This window comes from Dromaius novaehollandiae, chromosome 4, assembly GCF_036370855.1.
Source record: "Dromaius novaehollandiae isolate bDroNov1 chromosome 4, bDroNov1.hap1, whole genome shotgun sequence".
NCBI lineage: Eukaryota > Metazoa > Chordata > Aves > Casuariiformes > Dromaiidae > Dromaius > Dromaius novaehollandiae.
In genome coordinates this window covers 74,300,629-74,323,122 of record NC_088101.1, presented here as the reverse complement: position 1 = coordinate 74,323,122, position 22,494 = coordinate 74,300,629, and the positions used below count along the sequence as shown (strand labels likewise).

General features: G+C 40.9%; 1 protein-coding gene across 7 annotated transcripts in view; it reads right to left on the bottom strand.

The window, feature by feature from the left end:
- The window catches only part of STK32B (serine/threonine kinase 32B), a 173,156-nt gene that overhangs the window by 25,772 nt on the left and 124,890 nt on the right, over positions 1–22,494 (bottom strand). For all 7 annotated transcript variants that reach the window (XM_064511447.1, XM_064511449.1, XM_026122083.2 and 4 more), the window contains 4 exons: positions 19,324–19,413; positions 4,947–5,050; positions 1,308–1,424; positions 67–192 (listed from right to left, as the gene is read on the bottom strand). In XM_064511447.1, coding sequence (XP_064367517.1) covers positions 67–192; positions 1,308–1,424; positions 4,947–5,050; positions 19,324–19,413 — 437 coding nt within the window. The remainder of the gene's footprint in view (positions 1–66; positions 193–1,307; positions 1,425–4,946; positions 5,051–19,323; positions 19,414–22,494) is intronic.

The window sequence follows — 22,494 nt, the reverse complement described above, 5'->3', positions numbered from 1 at the left end:
CTTAAAACAACGGTGATAATTGAAGTTGGAATTTGCAAACACAGTTCAGCTAGAATATTGACTTACGTTAGGAACAAAGCCTGGGGTCACAGCTTTCTCCAGAACAGCATCCCAGTTGACATCAGCTAGGTATGGAGAGTTTTGAATGTCTGCAAGACTTGAAAGACGGCTCTCCGGGTCCTTAGTGAGGAGCTGTGATCAAGACAAGGCATTTTCTAAGGAACTGGATGCCATGTAAAAGAATAAATGTATCACACAAATAAATGGTATGATACAAAACTTATTGTGAGAAGATGCACCTCCTAGAAAGCCCAATCTTAAAAAATAAAAATAATAACTTAGCTCATAGGATATTAAGATAATTTAATTGCTGCCAGATGGCTGTTTCAGGCCTGAAATATAAAAATGAATTAGCAATAAAAGTCTATTTACAAATACACAGGAGTCCAAGTGACATGAAACATCACAGTTCAATTCTACCCACCAATTTGTATTTAGTCTTTAATTTATTGGAAGATATTATTACCGTGAGCATCCTGGCAGCAATTAAAATTAACCACCTCATTGCACTATCTATCAAAAATAGATTGCTCATTGCAGCAAAAGAAATTGATCTTCTATTGCTCTTTTCACACATTCAGAAACACTTCCTGCTCAAACCATCAAGACTGATGATTTCAAATACCTAGAAGGGGCAAATGAGCCTTGCAGCATGGCCAAGCAATTAAAATAAATGAACACATGGGGATGTGAGGAAGAAAGCAAGTTCCAGGGTCAGGATGTGTGCCAGAAGAACACCCATCTTGTAGCTACTGACATATAACATAAGATGGCTGGACTTTTCTTGTTGCAACTGTAGCAACATGGGACTGGGAGATATACAGCACTTTTCTAGGCACGCTTGCTGGAAATCTTAGCAGAAATTTGGAGGACATAATGGTCCTTCCTTCCCTCTCCTACATCCGCCACTCAGGCTGAAGACAATGGGGAAGAGGCCCAGAGAGAAAATCACTGATTCCCAAAGTTGTTTTACTAACATTAACATGTTTTAAAATAAGCAGAAATATTAGATTTCTATTTCTTCCAGGCCACTGAAAGACCCACGTATAAGCCAAAGACTAATCTACCTTCTAAAGAGATAATACAGCATGACCAACATTCAGAAAAGTCTAAAAAGAAACACTTCTTTCTAATCCTTGAAATTTTAAATACGTAGTTTGTGAGCTGTGTCTTGCTTGTATGATGCCTGCCCAATTGTTGGAGGGACTGCTGGAAGAGGGAGGAAGAGAGGACTTTATCTTTCTTACCTTTTTCAGTAATGCTATCATGCCCTTGCACCATGTGGATGAGTAGTGAACTCTCTCTATCTTGAACATGTTCAGTATCTCATCAATGGGGGTGGCTGAATGAATTTCATAGGGCCTCTGGGATAAAGTTAAATCAATATCAAGTCAGCAAGAATGGATAAAAGACTGTAGACAATTCATATTTCCCTGAGCTCAACATTCCTTATCTTGGAAATACTGAAACATCAAAATATCTTACAACAACTTTGAGGCTAATCCTTCTTTGCGTGTGTGATTCTCTTTGGTTTTAATGAATTTAATTACTTATAGATCCATTTTCTTTTCAAATTTTTATTTTTATGAAATGAGTATCTGATATGAGTTTGAATTAGACAGATGAATAATTTTGTTCTTGTGGCATTCTATGTGATATGTGGATTATTTACTATTTAGTACCTGTAGTAGAAAGTACTTTGATCTAAAGTGACAGAGTGCAATAGTGGTGGCTTGATGAAGCTTTATCATCCTTAATTTACCTAGTAGTAGAGAGAGAAACTCAAAAATGAAGTGCAGGCATACAAAAAAAAAAAAAAAAAAAAAAAAAAACTGCCTAAGAACCACAGTAAAGAAGTAGTCTCTCTCACTTATAGCCCTCCTCAATCGTCTTTTTTGAAAACTAAAATTAACTCATTATATGGGCCTATAGATGACAGGGACCTGGTGTGCTGTATTTGCAGTGCCTGAATTCTTCTATAGGTGAGGAGAAGCCCAGAGCTCTAAAGTGCTTTGTTTGTGAAGAACGCTGTGATCTATTCTTGAATAAATATAGCATTTGGAAACAAAAGGATTCCCTGTAATTTACGTTCTCACTAATTATCACGAACATATTTTTTGAAGTCATGTATTTGTAAACCAATTTATTAGAATGATACTCTACATTGGTACCATTCTGCTCAGTTTCATCAGTAGGCTCAGTTAAATCCTTGTTGCCTCTCTAAGCAGCTAGTACAGTATTTTAGCTGTTGTCCATTTGAAATCATAGTGGCATAGGAACAGGCTGACTTGAGTTGTGGTGTGCATCATGCAGTTTAATTTCACGGAGCTAGGAAAAAGAGCAACATTCAGTGCAAAGTTTTAGAAACTGCTATTTTTTTGTTTGTCGGGTCTTGTATTAGCAGCTGGAAAAGGAGAGAAATGTGCCTGCAACATGGTATGAAGTGGTTGCGCTACCATGGGTAATCAAGAAAAGTGCAGCGCATCTTAGCACCGGTTGCAACCTGCTGCAGTGGCTACGGCCCTGTTTCCAGCCCCGCGTTGCTTCGGCTGTTTCAGTGGCGGAGAACAAGGCAGCAGCAGCATGTGCGTGGTTGCAGCCTCCTCTAAGGATATTTCCAGCTGGTGAGAGCAGAGGCAAATAGGAACAAAAATTCAGCAAAACAGACAGCAAATCGATTTTACCTAGCACCACCTGAACTCAGGTAGGTAGTTTCACACGCTACCCAGAACTGGAAGGTGGAAAATGATCTAAATAACCTCACGTTTTACCCACTCCTCCTTTTCTGTCTGTGTTCCTCCCTTCCCGCCTCGCCGCTCCCTAGCACAGCGGTCTCCGTGCTCAGGCTGGAGGAGGTGGCATCCGGGAGGTCGGCCCACGCTGCTTCCTCTCCTTTCCTCGGGGTGGGCTGCACCCAGCGCGCACCCCTCTGCTCCCGCGGCCGTGGGATGCCTCGTGCTGCCGCGGAGCGAAGCACCGTGGGAGGCGGAGGAGGCCTGGGCTGCCTGTCCCCGGCGCGAGTGTGCAGCCCCGTGCGCTGCAGCTGCCGCCCCGCCGCCGTCCGCGCGGGGCTGCTGCCGCAGGTGGGCTCTGCAGCTCGCGGGCGCAACAGGCAGCAGCGCGCCTCGGCTCGAGCGCCCTTCCTCAACCCACTGCTATGTCCCTTGTCATCACTCCGGCTGGCTTAGGCCTTGTCCAGACTAGAAAAAACTTAGAATTAAAACTTAGGGAAAAAATACACATTTCTTTTCTAGCCTGTACAAAGGCGCAGGCTGCCAAGCCGCCCTCTGGCTTGCTCGATGGGCAAGAACGGCTCCTCGGTGCAGTACAAGCAGCTGGCTGGGCTGGCTGGAGCAGGGACAGATGGCAATGCTTGTATTTAAAAATTGGTTTGATTCAGCCTCTGCTTTGCTTTGCCCCTAGATGGATAAACTTATTGAGAGAAGACTGCTGATTTTGGCAAAAGGATACCACTCTATATAATTTTTCATTTATTAAAGTAACTAGGAATCTTTAGTGATTTGTCCTGGGAGTTCGGCTTTACTTGCACAATCATTCATTATGCTCCTTTCTCGGAGAAACCCATTGGTGAAAAAGATTGATATTAAAACAGCAGTATGTTCTTTCAATTTATTATATGTGCAGCCAGTACAACCTTCTGTGAGTAGGGCTAAGTATGTATTTATCACTGCCAGACCTTAACTGTTCAGGTTAAAATATTTCATACTGGGGACAATGTCAGCCTAAACACTCGGTAATTTTTCAGAATGATGGTAGCAAAAAATTGCAAAGACCTTTTCTTTTTTTTTTAAAAAAAAACTTGTTAAAATACTCCTGTGCTTTGAGAGCAGGGACTGAGATTTAGCATGGGAGAGGTCTTTGTATCAGGAGTAGGATTTTTGCCATTTCTACGGAAATTCAAAATAGTTTGGCCAAATATTACCACTTTGCAAAATCTGATTTTATGGACTGAAGTAACAATATCCGTGCACTCTGAAACTTAGTTTTCCTTCTAGAAATGGGGATAATAATTGTTCTTTATTTTATTTTCCTTCATCTGTCATTCCATATGAAACTGTGAGATCTTTGTGGGCTGGATTGTCTTACATGAGAAAGTGCCTAGCAGGACAGGGTAGCAGTACTGTGCTAGTGTGATATAATAATAAATACTCTTCCCTTAAGTACAGCATACCGCAATGCAATAAAATCCTTTTCCAAAATAGGAGTTTAATGTAAAAGCCTTGCTACTTGACATTAGCTACTTGAGCTAAATGTCCTTACCCTGAAATAGTATTTAAAGTATTATTTTCCATAGGGAGTAGTAAATAGTTAACCAACCAACTTCAATCCTTTGGACCAAAATGGAAAAGGGTTTTCCATTTTTTTTTGTGAAATTCAACCATGCTCAGGAAAATTTTTCATTAAGCTTATTCACATAATTGATTAGATAAGTAAAGAATGCACTGGCAGATAAGCATTTTCTGAAGTTGGGCCAAATATCTTAGGATATTATATTAGCTCTTTTAGGGTATTAGCCAAGAGAATCAAAGATATAATAAAGACCCCAGTTACTTAACTTCTATATAGAAATACCACTGCTTCCAATTCTGCACCATCAAGCAGCCATTAAAAATTAGGCTTTTTCTTGGCCCACGCCAAAAGCCTATGTCCATGTTAGGTAAACAGTCATAAAGTAATTGAGAGTGGGAGAAAACTTGCCCCAAAATGTTTTCACTTGGGAAAAGTTCAAGACTGCATTCCAGACCCAAACCTCAGCCTCGTTCACTCAAAGTTGATCATGAACGATGTGCTCAGGGGGACACTGCAAACTTTTGGACTTCTGTCAGGCAATGCATTAAATAAAAAACAAAACCTCACATTCTTACCCAGCCCCTCAGTAATTCATATGCTGTAATTCCTAGCGACCACCAGTCTACAGGGTACGAGTATCCTGGGCCACCATCCATAAAGGCCTGGAACACTTCCGGAGCTAAAACAATAAACTAAATCAATCAAAGAGCATTATATTAAGGTTAGACTACAGATCATTATTAATATTTGAATTTTAAAAATGAATAGGGATGCAGTTAAACGGAATTAAAGGCATTTGTAAACACTGAGTTTTCAGGAGGCAGTGTCAGTGCCTTAGCTCACTGGCAATGAGTGCGTTTGCACAGTGAGCTGAAGGGTGCTTTGCTGTGACGATGGAGGAGCCCGGATGGTGGAACGCTGCGGCTGAGCTCCTCCCTCGGCGCAGGCAATGCTCTCTCATGCCGCTCTTCCAAAGCAGGGTCCCCAAGTGTGTATCTACACCGCGTTTTGACTGACCACACAGGTGGAGCTGGGTGACAAGACAGAAGTAAAGACGATCACAGCTCAATCTCCAAAAGACAGTGACTTGATGGCCAGCTTTCAGATCAAGCCCGATACTTTATCATCTGGGTTATGTGCTTCGGGGGATCCTTCACTGGTCAGGGTTTTTCAAAGCCATTAATTTTACAAACTAATTTCAACCCAATCTGTTTAGGTTTCATGTTATATGAATAAAAATAAGTTATGGGAGGGGAGTTTCTTAACTGAAATGTAACTTGGAATATTTAGGGTAATACGAATATTTACTGGGACAAATATTTGCAAGCAAGATGATTCTTTATGATTGATGGAGGTGTTGAACAGAGTAAATCCCAACCTCGCTCTACATTTGGATAGCATTAATCAAAGGGATTTTAAAGGTATTTAACACAGAAAAATGCTAATTAAATACAAACCCTGATACCGACTGTATACTGTGAGAAACTCCATTATGACTGGAAATAAACACACTGTCAATAAAGTAATAACTACCATAATAACTTTCCTGAATAAAAAAAAGGATCTTTTCAAAACAAAGATCCACTCATCTAATTTCAGCAAGAGGTACTAAATAATGCCAGTGCAGTTTCCTCAGAAAACCACATATAAATAAGATAGGATATGAAATGAAATGAAAAGCCAATCTTGCTTTTCTAATTGTTTCCCAGCCTAATCTCAGTACGCTTGTGAAAACAACGCTTTCCCTGGGGATTCTCTAGACAATACTATCACCAACCGTAACATCATGCTGGATTGCAATTACCAGGTGAGCCTCTTCCCTGGCTGCGATACTGAGACTAATGCACCGCATTACCACCTGATTGCCATCTCATCGCTTCCTAATGTGCATGCTGCAATGAATAATGTAGCCTGGTCTCACTTCTGACTGGCAGCTTGGGATTCGACTACGTATGGCATTTAGAGAAGCGCCTTTAATTAAAGGAAAGACATTCCTTCCAGAGGAGTTTTGCAGTCCTTCAGTTGTTATGGATGGCATCCTAACAATTTACAGCTCAAGCGTTGAGTTTAGAAAGTCCTGAAGAGCCAAGTCTAATAGAGGATTTTGGCATCTATGAATGAGGTTTGGCAAAAGCCTAATCTATAGAATAAGAAGCAATGAATGAATGAAAGTGGTCCTGCACTCTCTGCCCAGCAAGAACATCTGTAATTATGTGCAGTGGCAGAACTGCAGGCACCTAAGTAAATGTTTTTACCAGAATATGTGTCACTGGAGGATAACTAACAGTGGATCTCAGGCAAACATGAGCTTGTGCTGTGATCCAGGGGGGCATGAGTCAGCGCTGCCATAAAAAGTTGTGATGCTGCATTAGCTCAGTCTCACCTACAGCTAATATTGCTTAACTTGGCATGAATCCACTTCAGGTCTTGTTTGTATTCTGCTGGAGCTCTTTGTAAGCCAAGCTTACTTGCACAGGGCCAGTCTATCATGTAGATATATGCTAAGTGGGTTAGCCAGGTGTTTCTGCCTTACTTTTGTGGATCAATGCACCTGAATTCTGCCACTGCATATCAGACACCAAAGTCATATTTTGAAAATGATCATAGGCATCTAGCAGTGAAGGGTTACGTTTGTTTACTTTATTTACCCACATTAGTTACGGCTTTTGCCCACTATGCCTACATTATGTATAATGTCTCATTAAAGAAAATAGCCCATATGGACTTGCATTACTCAGCTATATAGGTATAACATTGTTTTCACTTTTTATTTTATAATTTTAGCATTGTAATAATGTGAAAAACCACTATTTGATTTCTGTGAGGCAAAGACTAAAGCACTTTATTGATGTAACCCGCAACACTGGCAGAATGGTGCAGCTGTTTTGCTAATTCATTGACTGAGTTATCCACTTCTATTCTATCTGCTGGGTCTAAAAGCTTCAGTATCAACTCACCCCACATTAAGCAGATCAGCTGAATATGCTTTTTGTTGCAGTACTGAGTGCAGCGTTTTGAGGCTTATTGAAAAGTTTTCTCACCGTAAGCTGATGACAGTGTCCTTCGATCACAGAGCATTCAGCCCCCTGTTTTTAAAAGCGGATAAGCACTTTCCCCCTGCTTTAGTAATAATTGCTGTTCAGCTGGACTGACTCTCTGCATTTATGCAACTTCAGGGAAACTTCTACAAGCACCCGCTTCACAAGATGAGGGGACACGGACAGAAGATGCAATACCCTTGACAGTATGCTACATACTGGTTTATTCATAGGTTGACATGTCAGCCCTGCTGAAGCCAAAAGACCTTTTCCCTTAATTTAAAAAGGCTGTAAAATACAAATCTTACAATGAGCATATGCTTAATGTGCCTCAAAGCTGTTCTGATCTGAGACGTTAGGTCCAAATGAAGGTCTCTAGCCTGCATGGCAGACTTTTGTAGTTTGCCTGCTTCAGGATCCTTGCTCAGGTTCAGGATCATAGCATGATTTTACAGAAAGAGAGATCTTCCAAGCGACATGGGTTAGCCAAGCTCTGAGGAACTACAGCTGGGACATAATGTTATAATTTGCCATTAGAAATAACTATGCCAAGAGAACAAATTCTTAGTACCACCTTATGGGATTAAAGCAAGTAAAAGTCTGAAAAGAAAGTTAAAATATAGCACTGATTTTCTTCAAGGTTATTATTAAAACAGATTATAAATAATCTTTTAAATTTTGAGTTTGATCTCTGGACAGCCATCCTGCAGCCTGGGGTCTACTCTGGGTAGGTTCTTTACAAGGATGATAGGATTTGGCCTTGCCAGCTTGGAACAAGCTTTGCTGTGCGCATCCTCTCTGCACACATCCTCTCTTATCAAAATTTCAGATTTGGGATGAGAAGATCTCCTACATGTTTTATCCCTGTGCACTCACCTAAATACAAGAATCCTGCCTGAAAAGGTTCATTCAGATAAACATAAGTGAGAGTGCATGAAAAAATGAGAGAGTTTCAGATCTTTTTCCTCTAGCAACATCTATTAAACAAAGGCTTTTTTAGGAAAATATGTAGTTTTAATACTGGGCCTGACCCTGCAGATTCTTTCATCTGAGGTTTGTAAGTAATGTCACGCATGGTCAGAGTGAAGTCAGTGGAAGTTTGCATGGTGGAAGAACAGCTTTTAAATAGTGAAGCTAAGATATTTGGCAGCAAGTCTTCTGAAGAGTGAGTTCAAAGGCAAGTGGAAAAGTGATGCAACCAGTAGGTCTTACAGGTGGGTCCCGCTGAACAAAAGTCTTTGATATAATGGAGGAGTGCATTACTACAGCTGCCCAAAAGAGTGCCTTCAACAGTTTTAGCTTGGTCTGGCTTCACAGCTCACCCTGCTTTGAGCAGGAGGTTGGACTAGAGACTTTCTGAGATCCCTTCCACCATGAATTATCCTACGATCCTATGATGCTAATAAAGCTTAAGTGACCAGCTTCTACCTCAGTCCCTCTGGGTGGGGTGACAAAGAGGTTTAAGGCCAGAAGTCTCAGTGAGGTCCTTACAGCACCTTCCGCCAGACAGCCCCTGCCCTTCAGCCATGGTCACCGTCAGCTACTCTAGCTCTGAATGGCCAGCACCAAAATCCCTCCATTGGGATGCCTCCGACTTTCTCTTCAGCTGCTGGTATAGATAGTACTCTGCCAGTCTGATACCAGGCTGGGTAATGCAGCACCCCGTCTGGTTAGGACCCTGCCTTTCAGTTCAGCTGACAGCAAGCTATTTGGTAAGGAACCAGCAAGTTCATTGAAGTATTATTAGAACAAATTAGGATTAACTGGCTATACTCCAATGCAGAATACTGCTGCTGTCTGTAGAACTGGAAATCTAAAGTAACTGAATTAAAAAGCTGGATTTTAAAGCACAATTTATATTGGTATACCTGTCACAAAATTTTATGGTAGCTTTTTCTCTCCCACCAAACTATACCACAACTTTTCCTTAGTAAGGAGTAACAGGCACATTAGGAGACACAGCTCCTTTTAAAGGAAGCAGGCAGTATGAACCGCATGGGCTCTTTGCCTCAGATCACACAACTAGAATTAGTCACTCAAAGTGCTGGAAAGTTTTGAAAATCTACATCTCAGGGGGAATGAAATCTTCTGGCCTAGGCAGAGGAACTACTTTTTACGGGTGACAAAAGAGTATGATCAGCCACCACCTTTCATACAAAGCTTCAGTTACTAGACACACAGAGCATTTCAAAATTAAGCAAATGTCCAAGCTAGGACATCTGTGCTAACCTTAACAGGGGCAAGTGATAAGGTCAGGAATATTTCCCTGGCTTGTACAAAAATGAACAAATGCACATGTTTAGCTTCAACAACTCAGCAAGCCAAAACTCCTCTTTTTTTATTTTTCTATAAGCATTCCCTCCTTTTCTCCTAATAGCAGACTTTCAGTTTTTCACTGACTTTTATCTACTTTGATTCCTTGAAAAATCACATAAATGAACTCACTTTTGCGCTGCATCAAATGTGCTTCAGTGCATTCCATGACTGTCCCTAATATGCATTTCCAGTTAATGTTTTTTCAACAAATAAATTAAAATAAAATCCTCTTCAGAGTTCTGTCTTCCAATGTTTTTGGCACTGTATCTTTCTAATAATGCCATATCATTGTAGACTGTCTCTGTACCAGTATCAACATGAGTGCAAACAACACAACCCAATTTTCAATAATTTTTTGCACTGTAAAAGACAGCATTTTGTATGTAGAAGAAGAGGCTTCTAAGTAGAGTTCCTAGAAATCTGCCGAATGTTCAGAGGTACCACTTAACTGCATAGCACCGCTAAGTGCTCCAGGTCTCTGAAATTCAGGCCATTTTAATTTATTCCTCAACAGTGTGTCTGAAAAGGCTACCCATGATAAAATGGTCAATTTGTGGTCTACCGCTTAGAATGGTCAGCACAGAGAATAGCTGTTATCATTTTTGATGGAGCATACTAGTTCAATCATAAAGATAATTCATCAGACTAAATCATAAAATGAAAGGCTTGGAGTGGCTCTGACATGAATCCTAAATAGCACAATGTGAAGTTTCTTTTCTGATGAACTGATTTAAGTTTCACTTGCTTAGCGAGCACCTAATCAAAGCGTGCCTGGAGTGCTTGCCTAGCACCACGCAGGAGTCTGACAGGGGTTGATTAAGGGAGCTTACAGAGCTATTACTTACTCTGAATCACCTCCGACTTCCACTGGACTGCTTTGAAACTTGGCAAAATCAGTGAGAGAGAGGTAGTGAAAAGAAGAATGCCCTTCTTCAAATGGCCTTTGCCACCTACTAACAAATCCCCTTGTCTGCAGTATGCTTAAGCAGTAATGATAGCAGTGCCAAGTGATTCCTGAAGATCAGTCACCTGTGAGGAGCTGATGGCCCATGAGTAGCTAAACGTTGCAAATCAGACTTGGTCATTAGTTCCTACAAAATGACCTTTGCTGAATTTATCAATAGGACAAACTGACAGTAAAATAAAAAACAAAGCTGTAGTGGATTGGCCTCAAATGTTTTGAATGGTCAGGTTCGGAAGGGCATGTCCAAAGTGTTACTCAAGAATGAAGGCCCTGACATTAGTCAGCTGGATGGCCAGTTAGAGCTCTTAATAGTTTATTTGTGTAGTAAACAGCTGACATCCTGCATGTGGGTAAGGGGAAGCGGAGGTTTGTGGTGTACAGCAGGGGTTGCAAAGCCACACACTCTGCCAGTCACGTAGCAAACCCATACCTCAGTGATGTGGGTTTTACTGTAAAATGTGAGATTTCATAGACAGGGAAACAGATTCCAGCACCATTAACTGAGGTTTAGCATGATGTCATGCTGTTAGGTATCATTCTGCTTCTTTGTATTATTCCCAAACCTTGCAAACCCCCCCCCCCCCCCCCCAGAAACAATATAAACAATATTTTCACTGGCCAGCACAGGATAAGTTGTTAAAAGCTTAGACCCTTCCAAATTCTAAATGTGTGAGTGATTTGATGTATATTACTTGTTCACAGATTAGCTAGATGCCTACACCTTGCTGAATCAGGCTTAATGGATAACAGACTGATCTGTCTAAATAAAAAAGTGAACTCGATTTTGACTGAACAGGTTCAGTGAAATGCTAACAGCTTTCTCAGCAGTTTGATGAGAAAATACTAATTATCACTTTTCTCTGAAAAATAAACTCAGAGAAGGTCAGTAATTCTTCTAGGTCATGTTTTAAATAGAAGGCAGGAATCAAATTATAGTGATGGCAAGTGATCTGATATTTAGAGGGAAAGCTGTTTGAAGAACAAAATGAAAGAAAACAACTTTTCTCTCCCTGAATGTAAACATGAACTTGGTAAACTATCAATTTACCTCCTAGAGTTTACTTTCTCATGTGCTAAAAAGGTCTAAATTATAATGGACAGCTTCCTGACTCAGATCTTTCATGTAGCAAGCTGCTAACTTCTGTTGTATAACGTAAAGTGCTGCTTAAAGTCTGAACATGCTGGGCTGGCAATTTTCTAGTGTGAGGTCTAAAGCTGTTATAACAATGTGACTGATTTTGTACCTTTATTCACATAATACACCACAGTAATTTTAATTTACGTATTTAATGTAATTATTCAATCAAAGTAAATATTTTACATAATATCACCTGTATACAGACACTACATTTAGAATGCCTTATTACTCTGCTATATAGCTATATAACCTCTCTTGCATTTATTCACAGACTGGTGTCCTCAGAAAACCCTCTGCACTACTTAACCACTGAACAGTACCCAGTTTTTATTCTTGTGGTTGTGCAGAGAAACTCTTACTGCAGCAGCTCTGGCTCAGCCTCAGAGAAACAGCCTTGTGCAGTTAGCCCTGCGGAAATCAGCCCGACAACAAGGAACGTGCGATGGGCTCCTACTGCTGGATATGTAATTATGCAGAGGAGGTACCTTCCTTATTCCATCAAAACGCTCACAGCAGCTGCAGTGTCAGTTTTTCTAACAAGCTGTTGAGGGGACTGTGTCCAAAGAAACCCACATGCTTTTTGGGAGATGGGCCTGGTGTAGAGACAGCAGCAGTTCTGCCCTGCGACTGAAGCCAACTGGCCTGGTGAACTGAGGATTTGCAGAACAGAATTTGTGAATATGTATCTGCTACTGCTTGACACTCCAAAAGCACTAAGGTGCTCATGCCTCACATACTCTTACCAGGTTAGCAAATATCTTTGCCTCAGTTTATGCATGCAAAAAACTGGTAGTTGGAGGAGTTGCATGACTTGACCACAGAGTACAACTTATTTGGAGACCAGAAATGCCTTGCTGGGCTGTTGGTTGCCCCTTCTGCTACTTCTGCTAGAAGTTATCTCCTCTCAGATTTGTCTGTGGACCTGCCTATCGTATCAGGCCCTTAGGTCATTTCAGTCCAAATTGCTTGTGTGCCTCCTCTTTAATGTCAGAGCAGAGCCAAAACCTGAATACCCACTTCCCATTCAGTGCTCGATCCGCTGAGCTGCAGTGGTCCTAGCGCAGGTTGCACAAACCCTTCAGTACAGGGGAGGGTGTTTTTTGGCTAGCTCAAAGCCTCACTTACCCCCTCTCACTTCTTGCTTATCAGAATAAGGACAAGCCTCCCAGCTCTCCTTGGCACCATGCTATTTTCCTGTGACCAAAAGGCCAGGTAGAGACATCACCAGGGAAACTCTGCAGATAGGCAGTCAAACCCATTATGCCCTGCAGAACAAGGGGAGGATATTTGAAAACCTGAATACTAACCTAACTGCTCAGATAGGAGTTTCAAAGCACTACTTAATTTCAGAGTACTGTTTAATTTCAGAGCACTGTTTACTATGAATGCAAATAACGCCAAGGTTGAACACTTCCGCAAATCCAACCCCAGCTTTGTCCCTGCTACTTCAGGAACAAATTTAGCCTTACAGGATATTTTTACTTTACCTGTAAAGTTCTTATCAGGATATCCACTCTTTTTTCTGACTCCAATAGCAAACCGACACAGTATTAATTAATATATATGGATGACAAGTACATTTTAAATGTTCAGTAGGCCTCTGTAAATTCACGCCTCTCTGGTAATCTCAAATATTCAGCAATACTTCACCATGACAGCAACCTATGAGAGAAACTGTAAAAATCTGAGATAACAAGTCTGTAAGATAGGAAGGGGTAGCTGAAACTTTTTGGGTAATTTACTACTGACTTTATTGGTTTAGATCTTTGGCAGGTATATAAGTTACTTGTAGGATACTAAAAGTTACTTTACTAGATTGCTGTAAAATAAAATCATGGTACGTTATTCAGATAACTTCAGCCTTTACTGAAGAGAACCTCAAACCCTCTATCTGACTCCACTATCACCAGAAATAAAAAAGAAGAGAGATTTATAATCTGTGAGTGGGAAGTTTCTACAACACCCAGTGTGTCTCACAAATAATATACAGACATATGGAAATTCCATCATAAAAAGAGCAAATATTTCAGCGACTAAAGAGTGTATGCGATAGGACTCAAATATATCTAAATCATGCAAGGGTCAGTAATAAACAAAAGGTAATGTATGCAATATTTTCTTGATGTATTTTAGTGTTTAACATTCTGTTTTGTAACCAATGAACCTGTTGCAGGGTTCGAAGGCCAATATTGCAACTGGATGCCTGGTACAGAAAGTATTCTCTGAGGCACAAGCATATTGCCTGCAACCTGTATGAGGGGCCAAAATGAGAAACACTTTTTTTTTTATTTGCTCACAGAGGTTGGATAGCATTGAAGAGAGTGAGCCTTAACACAAGCTCTTCTATCGAGGCATATCCTGGCATCCTTTAATCACAAGAGGACAAGTGAATGACCGTCCACAGGAAGAAAAAGCCAAGGCCACATGTTCCAGCCAGAGACTGTGGCTGGGGACCACGCTTATCCTGCCCCGCGCTGGCTTTCCTTGCACCTGCTTGCCATGCATTCCCCCACAAGTGTTTGCATCCACTTGCTGGAAGCAGATGTACCTGTCAAAAGTCAACTCAGAGGACATTTTGCAGTGCTTGTCAGGGTAGGAGTGTGACAGCCTGAAAGCATATGAGGTTTCTAAGAACTGTTGTTACAATGAAACCCTTGACAGCACTCTCAGTCACAGGTGATGTAGAAGATTTGGGGAGTAAATTTGTAATGACAAAATCAGGCACGGGTGAGACAAAAGTTTCCTAAACCAGACTAAGGCACACATCGTATTTCAGAGCTGCAGCTGCCTGAGTGGTAGGGGACAGAAACTCTAAAGACAGCAGCTGAATTCACTTCAGCATTTCAAGTCAAAGTGTGATTTATACTGAGGAATAAAACTGCAGCAGCAGCTGAAGCTGATTTTGCCAGACTAGTGGTCTTGTTCCTTTCAGATTCACCGTTCTTCATGTTTTTGTTGTCTGTGTGTGTCTGAATGAATCAACTAAGAAGGTGGAATTAGAAAGTTTCTGGGAAAACATTCAATTTCAGATACATTTCTTTCCATAGAGCTATTTCATATGTAGGAAAATAGGCAGAGGGAGATTTAGGCTGAGAAAGACTTGGGGACAAAAAGGCTAATATGAAGTGGGATTAAGCAAAGGCTGCAGGAGCTGACCCATGCCATGCTTAGACTTACAGGGTCAGTTGTATTTTAAACTATCTTAATCAGAACTGCTAACAACACAATGCCAGTATATTGCATCTTTCTGGATACAAGTTTTAAGTAGTCATGCTGCATGTGAATGTACCTCTTCCTGGCAATTTCTCTGCCTATTCTGGTTAGATTTCAAATAGGATTAAAGATAATATGTTTCTGTATGTTTCTTTAAACTGACACTAGGTAGAGATGAGAAAGCCTATAAATACCTCAACTGAGAGAAAGTTTGGAGTGTGCCCTCATGTCATATTATATGTAACAGTATTCAAATGGGAGTGAGCATTTATAAGAATCCCAAATGGAGAAATCACACTTCATACCTTCGTTGTTGTCAAAGCCATTATAATGTAAGGCATGTCTTACAAGAATCACTAGGTTTCCTTGGTTCTCGTGCTCAGTAAGTGACTTGCTTGAAAGTAATTTTCCCTTGTTACACTGAGATTAAAGGGTGATGTATATTCATAGTAATGAAAACTTGCTGTCAAACATGGAGCCAAACTCCAAGATGCTTTTTTTTTTTTTTTTTTTTTTTTTTTCCAGTCATTGTCCGAATGACTTAAGCAAAGCCCGTGGAAAATCTGTGATACAGCCTTAAACCCAGAGATCATACCAATATCAAATAACCATTGAGAGTAAAAATAATGCTTTGCTGATTCCAGCAACAGAAATGTATCTGTAGCATTTCACTAAATGTATGATTCTCCACTAAGTTAAAGGTGTAAATTAAAAGAGGAAAGGAAGTGAAGTCAATTCACTTAGAAAGAGGAAATGCAGCACCAGTGAGCGTCTGGTCCTATTTGCCAAGCTCTTGGTATTTGAGATAGTTTGCCGAAGCTTTGATTCCCAAGCTGTGCCTCAGAGAATACTCACCCATCACTTTTCATCCTGAAACAGAAAATTGTAACAGCTTTAAAAGCTTTCCTGCTTCCTTGCAGCTCCTGATAAATGCAAGAATGGCTCCTCTGACAGAGTAGCAAGGACTCTAAACTTGTGGCTTTTGCATTTCCAAGAGATAAGGAAGACTCACTGGAGAGAAAGAAAACTCATGGATGGCATGGAAATCTCTTCATAAAGGGCATTTTTCTTTTATTATTTCTTTTTGTGGTGAGATGGTTGGTTGGGGGAGGTCTGATGCGTGGGGAGGAGGATTCAGGAACAGAATGGCTCCATGGACTGAGGCGAACCAAGATAGTAGCTCATCACTGTGTGCATCCTGCCCCTGTTCCCCATCCTCCCCCACTTCCAGCTCTGTAATACACCTCCTTCCTTGGGTCAGCTGGGGCTGACCATGGTTGCATGACTTGAACCATCCATGACCTCATCTAACTCACTGTAAAGGCAGAAAAATGGCACTCCAAACTTAGGTCAGAGGAACTGTTTGTCATGATCTTAAGCTGAGGAATTAATTTCAGAACAATAAAACATATCCATCTTTGAGACTAATAGTTTCCTATTGGATACAAGGACTCCAGAATTGCCTAACAAAGAGAAAGTATGAGGCAGAGGGACATAAGTGGAATTTAGGCAGGGTGGCCTGGACTTAGGCATCTCTGAATCGAATAACCAGGTGTCCTAAGAGGAATCTCAGAAGCATTTCACTTGCTTGGGTAATGCCAGTTATGCAAATAACGTGTTACTCCTCCTTTTTGGTGGGCAAAGGGGAAGATTGGCATTCCAAAACACATTGGTCATTATTCTAAAACTGATCCCTAAAATACCAAATCACTGTATTTAGCACTTGCTGCAGATTTCTAGGTTCTTAGCTAGCTTTTTCTTGTGAAGAAAAATCGCAGGCAAAATAACTAAAAAGGCAGTGTCCACCTGTGTGTGCAAATGGACTGAAAGAGGCTCCAAGGGATGTTAAATTTCCTGTTAACACTCAGCAGAATATTTGAACTAATCTGCTTCTGATCATTTTAACACCGAGGTGATCTCTTTATTCCACACATTCAGACTAGGACAGGCAGATGCTAAAATGCTGACTCCTAAGCAAATATTCAGGTTTCTTCTGTTAACTTTCATAAGAAATATGCTTTCTAATGTGAAACTATGCAACCACTTCAAGATTAAAAGTGTAAAACCATCATATCAGTCATTTAATTGACTGCCAAATTAAATCATAGAAAAGATTCTATTGATATGTCTGCAGTCATCATCATATTTAAATATGGAAAAAATATATTCTAAATTTGTTTGAGCTCCTGCAAAATATCTACTGCCCAAGAATATTTTTTGAATAATGTATATAATAAGAATTTGCACGTCTAATGCCAATGGCTAATAAAAGACTGTAGGTAGCTATTTAAGCAGAACTGGTGAGCCTGGAGATATTAAATTTTCCCAGAAATGCAAAAATACTGTCCTGGATATGGTGGAATTTTTAAAATATTTCAGTCCTCACATATATAAGAACACTTCACTGAATGGAATTAGTTTCAAATGTAAGTTGTACAGGTATTTGTGTGTGTGTGTACGTTGGAGAGGTCAAATTATTTCTAGAGGAAAAGAATGTGTCTTTTTCTGAGTTTTTGTTGTTTTGGGTTTTTCATAAATCAAAACACCACATACAGGCAAAAATGTTCATATGAATTCTTATGAAATTAAAGCAGTCAGTGTAAGTTAGGCTGTGACATCCCCTCCCATCTCTCTTCACCACATCTAGTAGAGGACGCAGGGTGCAATGCTGAGCACTCAGGTAGCGGCCCCAAGGGGAATCTCGGTACCCAGACTCGGTATCCTGATCTCCATATATGATGCATGTGCAGTGTTGACCAGCTCATCTAGGTAGAGATGCTGAACTGGATACTCACCCAGAGCTGACCAATACAAGTTGCTGAGAAAGCTGTCTAAAACCTTATTCCTCTGCATAACTTAAATGCTTGAGCCAGGACTACATGAGATGTTTCTCATGCCATTTGGGGTTCACCTATAAAAGCAAGCTAAACAACACCAGGATGACACAGGGGCACTGAGCCCAAGTGGCCCCGAGCCCAAGTTGCCCTGTCTGGCCACACGCAAGCTATCATATCCTATCAAGCCCAAAACAGGGCGGCTCTGTCCCAGCTGCTGATGCAGAAGATACTCCAGCCCTGCTAACTCCTTGGGAATTAATTGGGAGAGTGCTAGCTGTTTCAGGCTAAAACCACATCATATCTGAAAATAAGATGAGTGTGCTTCGGTGCCTGAGACTGCTCTGACACTGTCTCGGTACTAGCACAGAGGTAGCCCTGTGCAAGCCTCGCCGCTTCACGAACGGGCAGGTTTCACAGTGCTCCTCTGGGTGGGGAGAGCATTAAGTGCTCATTTCTATCTTGGGCAAACACTTTGGGCCCTATGCTATCACACAGAAGCAAGGTAACAGTAGCTTTTGGTTCCCTTATCCATGTTTTCAAAATACATTAGTGTACCAGTATTTTGACAGTGCATGGGTGTTAAATGTGCTCTGAGCACACCTGGCAGGAAAAGCCTTTTGGAGACACACACACCTCCTAGGATAGTTTCTGGATCTCAAATAAGTTTACTTTTCAGCTAGTCTTCTCTCTAGGCTATGGAAGTTTTATGTGTGGACAGAATTAAAACAGCAGATGTGTGTGAAGCCACAGGTAAGTTGAATCATACCTATATTTAGCTGTGAAAGCTAGCCTAACTTTTGTAAAACAAATTGCCTTCAGGAAATGTCTTCACTCCTTCAGCTCTAGGGGAAATCTGAATTAGCAGCTTAGCCAAGTTGCTCAACTTTTAGACACATGAAGTCAGGGGAACAGAATTTTATTCTCACAGCCTTCAATCTATGCATTTAAAATTCACATGATTAAAACACGAAATGTACCCTAAAGCCAAGGAACAGTCACGTAAGTGGTTAGTTATCTAGGACTCTAAATAGCAAGAAAATTTTTGAGGAAGCTAGTTCAGCAATGTGGTTAAAGATGTGCCTAGGCTCTTAAAATTACATTCTGTGTTCTCTGCTACATCATAGATACAGTAATACAATTATAACGTTATGTTTTTCTCTCCAAACTGTGGGGACTTGCATGAAGGAACACAGCTGAGCCTCTCTCAGATTGGCTTCACAAAACAAAAACCAAGCAGAATCTGACTAAAAGCACTGCAGAGACCAAACCATTCCCCAATCCTCCGGTCTCTGATGTTTTCCATTGCTAACACATGTACACTACCTAAAAAAAGAAGTTGCTCACATTTATTATATGCTTTTACAATTAAAAATTCTTTTAATACACCACTAATCAACATAAAAGTGTGCATTTTATTACATTTTTACAACAGTCTTGAAAACTTACCCATATAGGGTTTTGTGCCAGCCATAGAAGAAGCTTTTTCTGAGCCTTTCACTATGGTCGCTATGTTAAAGTCTGTGATATGAACATGTCCTGCAATTACACAAAGTGAAAACAGCACATCATGCAAATATTCTTTGCTTTATTTAATATTAAAGTGCTAATGGAAAGAAATTAAATTGGAAATTTATACCAGTTCACAGAAACTTACTATTACATGTTTGTCAGAGCTAGAAAAATTATATTGGCACCAAAATGGTGGCACACTTCTTTTCCCATATGATGGTGTCCACCATTAGTTCCCAGTGCCGACCCTTTGCTGCTGGTCACCCCTGAACCTCCTCCTGCCATGAATGTCGAGTACAGTAACCACCTTTTCAGAGCAGTAACATTGTGCAGGAGCAGAAATGAGTTTTGTGGCACTATATGTGAAATATGCCTCTCCTTATCTCTAACTAGAGCCATCTCCAACAATCTCATGTACTTGTGACATCTGTCTGCTATCTCATCCACTTCAGGTTGCAGCCAGTCTGGCTTTTTCTGAATCTCCTCAGGGCAAAAAGGGAACCAAGAGGAAAAAGGATATTTTCTAGTACAATAGCTACAAAATTAGATTCACAGTAGCAGAAGAGAGTATGTAACAGCAGCAGGTCCCAAATGATCCTCATTTGACTGTGGGTTACAAGATGAAAGATGTGACACAAATTGGCCCCTGGACTTGCTTCCTGACCACCTAGACAGCTGATTTAAACTGAACTAATCAGGTTGGATGGCCCAAACCCACCATCATTATTTTTTTTTCCTGGGTTAGTTTACTACAAGCAGAGTTAGAATCACTCCATCACATATAGCAAAGCAATGGTTCATAGTCCTGGCTTGCCATAGGCAAGGCAAACTGAATGTAAATCTAGCCTGAAAACACATCCACAAACTTTTAATGTTTAAATCTGCTGTTTGGTTGTGCATCTTCCACTTAAGGACTCCTTTCATATTGTGGAGTGATGTAGATATTATGCTGCCTGCGATTACATCCAGCAAAGCCATTCTAGAGGACAGAGTTTGTGGAAATGTACTTTCTTCCCTGGCTTAACTGTGCCCTTGGATCAGACTTCTAAAAACACTCTGCAGATACTGGTTCAGTTACTATACAGTAACTCACTCGCTGGAATTGAGCCAAGTGTTATGTTGTGTGTTTAACTGGAGTCTTGAATGACAGGTCCTGTAGTGTTTTTTGATCAGGATCCTAGCCCCAGTCAGTGCCCAGAATGGAGCAGGCTTTGGGCGTGAGGCAGTTATTAAGTGAAGGAGCTTGTTATCATGTTTGTTGCCAAAGATGAAATGAGTGTAACAAATGACTTGCTTTTGGTTCTGATTTTGAATGTTACCCCAGTGCCTGCCTAAGGAACAGCAATTTCAATAAAAGATTATTCAGCATCTACAGTCTAACCTAGACTCTGTTAAGGCAAAGTCTCCAGAAAATGCATCTGTCAATCTCTCAGAAGTCTGCAATCATGCATGTGTGAACTGAAAATCTCAGAGTCCTATAATTTGGCCAGACCTGTGGTGTTTTTAAAGGGAAAAAGGAAAAAGGCAATCCACTGCCAAAATTAAAGCTATTTCCCCAAATCAGAGACACACCAGAAGTTTTCAATGAAACAGTTTGCATGCTTTCCCTAACCTTGTTCTCAAAAACCACTTACGAAGCTTTCCTCCTAAGACATCCAGCTCTGAACAAATCAACAGAAATGTGGAAAAATCTGACAAAAACAGAGTATACAAAAGTAATCTCTTCATTGGGGTGAAGGGGGGAAGAGAGTGGTAGGCTGCCATAACAGTAACTAGTGTTCATAGTTTGGTCTAGCGTCAAATTGCAAAATGACATTCTCCTTCCATGGTGACTGAAGCCAATGGCAGGTGTGTAGCATGTTTGCAGTTTATTTCTGCAATAAAACACCATAGGAGGAAGCTTCTTGAAAGAGATAATTGAACCACATAGAGCCACCTCATGGCAGTAGATATAAGCAATTTCACGTGCAAAGGAGAATGGAAAGCTGCAAGAATCTTGGCAGACTAATACATTCTCTTTTTTGACAGACAAATATTAAGTTCTGTCATTTAAATAACAGCATTGTAAGTGATTCTCCCCATTAGAGTGCCAGCATGATAGCCTATTGCAAAACACCTATCACATAACATCCATTCAGACTGATCCAAATATTTGATCTGCAATGAAAATTGCCTCTCTGGTGGTGCATTGTTTTCTCTCCCTTTTATTAGATTTCTTTTCATTTAACAAAACTGAAATAGTGCATACGTGAAGTGTTATGTACACTGGTTGATGGCTTTTGTTAAAAATGCCTTTCTGTAACGCAAGGGATAGATTGGGAAGATCGGATCTGCATAATTCTGCTGCATCCTGCTACCGATACAAAAGCTGCTGCACTGGCTGCAAACAGCTCTTGGGGGGAGCCAGGGAAGGCTGAAACTGACCCCCAGCCAGGGCAGAAGCGGGTGGCAAGGAGTGAAGTACCCACTCATGCAAGCAGGCAGAAGCGGAGGAGGACAAGATCACAGCTGGAGGGATGAGGAGGCAGAGTTCTGCCTTCCTGGGCACAATGTTTAACAAGTTTGACTGTTTTGAGCCCAGTGACTTGCATCTTTTAAAGAATCATTAACTCGCATCCTGAACATTTCAGGAGCTGTCAATACCACCCCCCTGTCCTGTCCCAATTACTATAGAAGGCTTCTGATCAGCCTCTAAGACATGTACTTTCACTGCAACAGTTGCATATAGAAAAAGGAAAGCAAGCTATGGGTTGGACCAAAAATCCAAGAATATTGGCCATTTCATACCATTTCCAAAATTTCAGATCATGGGGACTTTTCCCCAGCCGAGTTTCAAACCTTATACTTGACCTCACTTTTTGCACAGCACCTAGCACAACGATTAAACCCAGAAATGAACATCTGTACCCTGGCTCCCTTCTCAGGCGTCAGGTACAATATTGAACCAAACAGTATGCCAGTACCACTTGGCTCTAGCTGTAAGAGCTGTGAGACTGAACACTACACAATAGATTCAGCAGTACCAAACTGGATTTGAGTATCGCAGGGGAAGAGCACATTGCTTAATCGCCATGGCTGCATGACCCAATATGATAATAAGATGACGGT